Raw genomic sequence first — 8347 nt, forward strand, 5'->3', positions numbered from 1 at the left:
TCATTAATTCCCCTCACAAGCAGGTGAATCTAATGTCTCCTGAGCACATTTGCCTTTTTTTGTCATTTGCGAATGCCTTCCTAAGTACAGTCCAAATAGCAAATGCTGTAAGGGACACACCTAATCCTCCATTCTCTGTAATCAAGTTGTTATTATCTAACCCTGTTTTCTCCCATACATCTATATCTAAATGTTTCTATGTGGAAACCAAGAACTGTCTGTTTATAAAAACTGAAGAAAGTCGGCCAACTGACTAGTGCTCAACTTAATGTTTATTTTCTTTAAGAGTATGCTTACTAACATCTGTAAAAAACTCTCTCTCTCATTGGATTCATTTTGTCCCATCATGAGAGATACAGGAAATGATCACAACCCAGACCTGAAGGTTCTTGATCTTAGGTTGGTGCTGACAGCTCTCACCAGAAATGCTGGGAGAGCTGCCTGGTACCACCAATCAATTATACCCTTCTGTCCTATCACCTATAATAAACCACAGTTCCCTTTTTATGACTTTGCTTGTTTTAAAACTTCTTGGAATGTACTCTTAATATTTCAAAGTCTGTTTACTCTCTAGCAGCAATTAACTGGTGATACATGGGACATTGTCAGATTTCTCATTTCAATTATGACTATCTGAAAAGTATCTAATAGGTGCCCAACTGTGAAAAAGCTTAATAAACACAGATTTAATGTTATGAATTCTTATAGGATCATCATTAAGTCATCCATTTGTCTATATAGCATTACTACAAGACATCTTCCTGAATCTGCAGAGATCTGCTCAAAGAATTGAGCAAATACCTACTGATTGTTAAGTATGTTTAATAGTAACAGGAAAAGGATATTTACAGCAGGAATCTTTTCTAAAGTGATTTACTCATAGTCCTTGCCTATTGTAGCTTCGTCATACATTTAATCCAACAGAAAGTCATTTCAGGAAGATCACTTGCAAGTTATAAGCCTGTCCTATAATAGATCCAGACAAAACTTAGTCTTAGGTATGTGAGATATGGAAAAAAAAAAAAAAAAAAAAAAAAAAAAAAAAAAAAAAAAAACGGTAGGTATTTGACTAGTTGGGGGCTCTCGAGAATATGGTCAATGAAATGAATTTTTTAAAAGTTTTAATATAGTATCATTATTAAGGTTTTCAAGGAAAATTTTTATGGTGGGAGAAGTAATTTCTGAGCAATTAAGGGTGTCATTTTTCCAGAGAATCAATGTTTAATTTCCAGAAATAGTGTTAGGCATCTCAAATATTCATATCTTGAGCACCAATATAAGTATTAGACTCAATGTCTACAAACATGAAAGGCTAATATATTCACATATAAACAAAGACACATTCACGTGCAAATATAAAGAGAAAACATAGTCATAATAATACCAATATGACGACAAGTAATAGAGGTATTTGAACATGAAAAGCAAGATCAACAACCTAGCAGCCTTGGTATAGAACAATTGCTTATTGAACCCACTTGAGATCATCGTTTTGGAATTCATCAAAAGACCCTCACTCACAAAGACCACAGAGATCACCATTGCTGCAAACCTCATGCAGATTTTTTTTTATTGATACAACATGTTGGGGACGCCCCTCTCAGCACAAAGGCCAGAGGAGAGACCCAGAACAAAGAAAGAGCACACTTTTTATACCTTGTAAGGGGCAGATCTGAGCAACAGGGTAACTGACTCATTCTAATTGGTGTAGCAAGTAACCTTTTCAGACATTGCTTGGTTTGTATAGTGACTACCTCTGGCCTACTGATTCATTTTGCTTGCCCCTGTGGAGGGTTATTATGACTTGGTCAGCAAAGTTATAGTACATTTTGAATTTATGGGTCAGCCATTAATGTCACAGTGAATCATAGCAAGGTCAGGGTGGTTTGTGATTTTTTTTTTTTCTCAAATTCATTGTGGAACTGGGTTAGGAGAATTCTTCTGAGAACTGTTACTTTTGTTATGATAATTTCTCTGAGAACAGCTAATGTTCTTTTGGCAGCTGTAGGCTTAATCATTTTGACAGCTAAAACTATGTTTTTACATTTGTTTAGTCAGCCAGCTTCCTTTTCTGGCTATGTACTTAGCCTGTTAGTACAGTTTGGAAAGTCATTTTTGAAGAGGGAAGGTACTGCATAGTCTTGAATTCATTTTGTATATTTCAGTTTTTGATATTAATTATAAAGCTCCATTGTGAATGCATGTATGTGTTTTGAAATTAACATCATTTTTTTACTTGAATGATAAAAATGATCTTTGATATCACACACAGAAATGAAAAAAAATTAGTAAATGTTAATGTCAAATGAAAGCAAACAGATAAAAATACAAATGAAGTAACATAGTTCAGAGGGAAAATTTATATGTAGGATATATAACTTGAATAAAAAGATCAATGATATTTTATATATAAATATTATATATTCAAATAAATACATACAAAAATTCCAAGATACATATGATTTTTGAAAGTTCCATACATGTGAGGAATTAATTAATAACTGTTACTAATAGAGCAAAGGAACTTAAAATCTACACTCATAGATTAATGATCAGAGACAACATCAAACTCTTTTGCACACCTAATTTTTAAAGACCATCCTTTATAATAAATATATTTTGAAAATTAAAACTATTTTTTCACTTTTTCTTAAGATCATTAAATGCAGCATTTCCCTCTTCCATTCTTTAAGCAAATTCTTATGCACTTCTTATCTTATTTTAGTTTACAGGACTCAACATTCAGTTGCCCAGTTGGACTGAAATTTATGCAACACAAACATGTGCATACATGCACACACACAAACACACACACACACACACACACACACACACAATTGCTGGTAACTAAAGGATGCTGTGAAATAGTTTACCAAGGTGTAATATTCTTCCATAAGAAAGATTATAACTTGCACAAGTAAAAGTTTACTTAAAGAATATGAATTTTTTAGTTGGATGCACTCATCCACCTCTATAAGATGAATGGTAAATTAATCCTTTCAGTGCTGCCCAAAATGACCATGAGTCCTTTCCACAGAGAGAACTTGCAAAACATACTTATGCTGCAAAATATGCCATATATGCTATGAGCTGCTTTTATTTGTAGTTTTAAATTTGATCGAATATATCTTTGGAGATTATGTCTTCCTTAGAATACACACAGAGAGAAAGAGAGCTCACAAAAAACATATTACTGCCAATGAAAAGTGCAAATGGGAGGAATCAAGCCCAGTGGGTACAACAGGGTAGATTAAACAGACTGGCTTGGATAAAATCAACTTATTTACTTGATTAAAAAACATACATGAACATTTCTGTCCAACTCAGCAATAGCTGTCTGACATTATCCATTAACCTGGATTATTTAAATAACACTAAGAAACAGCATCAAAATGAAAATCTCATAGCCATTAAGTCTTGGTAGACACATACATAAAAATCAGAATAAATACTGCAAACTGACTGAGGATAAAAATTAATTTATCAAACAAACACTTATAATAAAACATGAGATAGATGAAATATCTATGGAGCCCAGATGTATTCACAGCTTCTAACTGTGACACTGTTAATTCTGGAATCAGCTGCATGTAACACACATAGCCTCTTCACTGAAGTATCACCAAAAACACAGAAAACTTAGAGCATGTAGTGAAATCAACTAATATCCCAGGCACAATCAGGATTTCCAAAATGCTAAGAGGAGCAAGGAATGGCTTAGAATAAATCATTCTTCCTTGAAATCAAAACAGTGGAAATTATTCAGACATAGTGGCATAACAAGAATGGAAATAAGAGGTTAGGGTTAACAATCAAAGAAGAAACTAAAGTGAATACTAAATAAATTTAGTAAATTTATTTAAATAAATTTCCATTCTGCCTGAGTGAGGAAAATATTCTAAAAGGAAAATAAAACTGATGAAAATATTTTAGAAACTCTAAGAGTGAATTTGTAAAAATAAAAAATAAAATGTAAGTAAATTTTAATTACTACAACCTCCAAGTCATAAGAATTCTGAACTTGGAAAAGAAATAATTATACTTACTGTATTTGATAGTCCACATATTCATATGGTACAACTGGTTGTGGTATTTTCTTTTGAGTGTGGAAAGTATGAAGAGGGAAAAATGCACCAACCACAACATCTCCTTCATGGTGAAATTCTTCAGTGATTATGTAATAACATGTACTGATATTATAAGTAAAAGCAGAGACAAATTCAGGGATTTGCAAGAGCCTAAAGATAAAAATCCAGGAGTACATCCTATTGGTACATCGGTCTGCTTAATACAGAACAGTGTCCAGTACATATATGCTTGGTTCATGTTTTTTGACCATGTATGTTTTGTATTTGGTGATGAGTCAGTCTGTCACACTAATTACTCCAAGGGATTGAGAATGCCATTAGGAATTTTGAAACTATTTTTTTTTTCACATGGACTCTGATATTTCGGCCCTCTATTCAAGTGGATAAAAAAAGTTCAGAAATATGTTTGTTCATATTCTTCACTAGCCAGAGGCACTGTGACTTTAGCACAGGCTAAAAACAGCAAGAGCTTAGGGCTGATCTCTTGGGATGAGTTAGATAACCATATGAAGCAAGAAACTTTTAATATGAAAAATAATATAGGCTGATCCCCATAGGTTCCATCACAGGAGGCCAAGTAACTTAAAAAGGAAAAGGCAAAAAAAAAAAAAAAAAAAAAAAGCATTGCAGTTATAACCACTCAAAATTAATATATTAAAGCGTTTGGATGGCAACCAACAAGTGTGAACTTTGGCGAACAGCTTCCAAGACAGTTTATACATTATGCATTGGTGTAGGTTATCGCAANATTTCCATCTTTTAGTCAAAGAAATGGACTTTATCTCTAATATCTGTAAATTTTATACAATAAGAAAACTTTGGAGAATTGTCAGGGTAATGCAAGGAGCCTGTGTAGTGGGGGAGTCACAGACTAGGACTCTGGTGATGGCTTTAAAGTCTGAGGGTCTCCAAGCTTTCTAGCTCTCTAATTATACTGAAATGATGATGATAATTTCTAAAAAGTCCTGAAAAGTTTCTTGCTCTTTCTGAGGGTAAAGGATAGTTGGCTTAGTTGATTAACACCTGTAGCCCAACAGAGGAGGGTTAAGTAATGCAGTCTTTGTTCTATCTTGGCAGGATCTGCTGGGCTCTAAATTTCAGCCTGCTAGTCAGAAGACTCAGGAAGAGAAGAAACTTAGATAAGTGTTTATAGAGTTTATTACCAAGTTGTAAAAAGTTTCCTATAAAAGCTATCTAAGCAGAAAAGCAGAAAGATCCTAAGTGGGTAAAGGGAAAAGAGTCAATGTGGGGAAAGGTTAAAAAGTCTCCTCTATTGATTTTAGCTCTGTTTCAACTCTTTGTTCTCAATAATTATACATCTTTGAGAACACATGTTACAAAGTTCATCACAAGTTCACCCAAAACATAAAATCATAAACTGAAATAGAAGTTTACAACAGCAAATGTTTGCATGTATATTCATTAGAATAATTATGTAGCTAAACATCCATCACCTGTCTGAATGCCACAGGTTCAGTAAAGGCTTAAAACCATAACTAAATTATTACTGAAGTTTTGTGTAGATAAACCCAGTTGATATTTTATCTTCTGTCCCAGCACCTATAGTAAATCGGTATTTCCCTTTTAATAACCTTTGGTTAATTTTTTTTACAACCTCTTTGAAGGTGCTCTGGGTAAGGGAAAGTCTGGATATCATCTAAGAACAATTCACTGGTTACACTTGGGAGACTGACAGAGTTCTCATTACAGATTTGAATATCAGAAAAGGACCTAATAGCAGTCCCATTATAAAAAAGCTCTATAATCACAGATAAAATTTTAGGAATTCTTATAGGGTTACCATTAAGACTTCGCTGATTAATGTTGAATTCTGGACTTTGGCAAGCTGACCTTTAATCTACTCTTCAAACCCATCAATAATGATGAGCTAAAATGTTTGCCTAAGTAAGCAGGACATGCAAACCAACTAGCTTCTGTTTTAAGGAAAAAGACAGAGATGTACTGGCTCCTAGAACAATCAACAATCTGTTTCAGTGGAGACATCCATTTTGACAGCCATGCCTAAAAGTTCTGACTGTAAAGCAGAAATTTGGAGGAATCTCCTACCTTGTCTAGGAAATGATGGGGAAGTTCCTATCAAGTATCTTGCTAATCAACACTTTGGACTCNGTACTGGCATCAGTAAATGTAAAGAGCACTTTATCATCTAGTGGACAGTTTTCACAAATTTGTACCAAAGTCAGGGTGAAGATTGATTTTTACCCATCATCTTTGGAGGAGTTTCATTATATTGCCTTATTAGATGTGTCTCTTAATCACAAAAAAGCTTTTTTTATTAAAATATCTTAAATGCCTTATTCTCAAGTTCTCTGTAGTTGGTAAGAACTATCTGTCTAAAGATTATCTGGATAGAAAAAGCTTTGTTTGTTTCTTGTTAGTCATTCTAAGCTTAAGCTGCAAAACATATACAGCAGACAGTGTTAGGCTTATTCACTTAAATAAGTGCATCAGTTCTGAGCATGGCTACAGTGGTACTTCTGAATGTACTAAAGTATTTGATCATTTGTAAGGTGACTGACTTCCAACATGAATTTCTTAATTATTACTAAAAGATTATAATAGTAGTTTTTATAAGTGTAGAAACTTAAACTAAGGATTTTAAATTCAAGTTCTTTTATTATCAAATTAAATATGTTATCATGGACACAGTCTATATGGTAACAGGCCACTAAACTGAACATGAAAATTGGTAAAATTAAAAACAAATAGTCTATGCATGGGTTAAAGAGAAAAGGGTAATTCTAATTCACCAAAACTGTCTTCCAGGAAATCATAGAGAAGACTTAGTAGCCAGCATTGACTTTGACATAGCAATAGGTACCAGTCCCTTATTAATGTAAGAGACACAAGTTGTGCTTCTCAGAGATAGGAGAACTACTCCCTTTTTAGACAGTAGTCACCTTCTTTAACCTTCTGATGGATTGGATCTTCTGTCTAAATCACTGCAATTGGAAAAGGATTTTCTTGGGGGACCAAAAAAAAATCTATGTTGTTATTTACCAGCTTGGTGATGAGAAATTAGAAAAGACATAAGTAGTTAGGCATAAATCTGTAATTATTGTTAATCTAATTTGGTCTTTATGACATTAAATTTTCAATCATCTTCCAAAAATCCTTATCAACCTAATTCCAGACATTTGTCCCTTTCATATTCTAAAGAAAGATATGATATTCTACCCTTGTTTTCCTTTTCCCCACAAAATTACCCCTAGTTTCACACCCTAACACTAGACAGAAGAGAAAGGAGAGAGGAGAAATAGAGAGACAAAGAGTCCCTGGTTATTTTTTCTTCCATCTTTGACCATCAACAAACAGCAACCCACCTCCGTATGTGACCAGAACCCAATTATGCTACCTCTCACAGGAATGAGAGAATTGTTCTCTACAGAAAACTTCTTCAACAAAATGTTTGGAGACACAAAGTAAATAGGGATTTTGGCCAAGTCTTGGGAGCCCTGTTTCTTTCATTCACTATAAGGGCCTTTTGGAAACCTCTGTGACCAGAATACTACAAGCCCACCTGATGCAGTCATTGAATCTGGAACAACTAGGGCTAGTATCTTTGAAGCTGTCTTGGATGGAGATTTTGAGGGAACAGGCCTACCAGGCAGGACCCTGGAAGAGTTGTTGATATTACCATCTTCGAAGTGATTCTTCTCAGGATGATATTAAAGTTAATGGTGTCTGGTGCTTTTAATCTGAAAATCCACAATGCTTTAAAATAACAATGTAGGGACATGTTTGTACTGATATATTAGGAAGTGTGTGGTGTGTACAATGCAGCTAATATTTTCTCTACTCTGTGCATGAGAATGTGAATGAAATCTGTTGATCTTTTAAAGCCATTTTGGAGTGCATAAAGTAACTGTAGTAGTGGTTTGTATCACAAATTATGACTGCTGAATGGATGATATGGAACAATAAATCAAGGATTCCAGGTTGCCAAAAAGCTTCATTAGCTACTGTAGTGACATTTATGTCTCCCTCAGTTATCTCCCTGGTTGTACCAGGTGTTCTGGGAAAAAATGAGCATTGTGACCTGGTATAGTTACTATGAATACCTAACCCAGGAAGAAGTTTCAAGCATTCAGATATTTTTGACCTCTCTTTCTTTTGAGTTGTTCCCACGTAATGGGTTCAGCTTTCATGTCTTCACCTGCTTTGCTGTCTTCTTCTCTTCTTTGTAATTTCCATGGTAGGAATCAAGAGTTTTTTAGACTGTGTCACTGATATACAAA

General features: G+C 34.2%; 1 protein-coding gene across 1 annotated transcript in view; it reads right to left on the bottom strand.

The window, feature by feature from the left end:
• Nucleotides 1–4264, bottom strand: part of LOC110315889 (vomeronasal type-2 receptor 116-like) — a gene marked incomplete at its 3' end in the record, with an annotated part of 15035 nt that extends 10771 nt beyond the window's left edge. Inside the window, exon 1 of the mRNA XM_021189824.1 lies at nucleotides 4047–4264. Within this exon, the coding sequence (XP_021045483.1) occupies nucleotides 4047–4264 (218 nt within the window). The remainder of the gene's footprint in view (nucleotides 1–4046) is intronic.
• Between the last annotated feature and the right edge of the window lie 4083 nt (nucleotides 4265–8347).

Source organism: Mus pahari, unplaced genomic scaffold, assembly GCF_900095145.1.
Source record: "Mus pahari unplaced genomic scaffold, PAHARI_EIJ_v1.1 scaffold_8054_1, whole genome shotgun sequence".
In the NCBI taxonomy this organism is placed as follows: domain Eukaryota; kingdom Metazoa; phylum Chordata; class Mammalia; order Rodentia; family Muridae; genus Mus; species Mus pahari.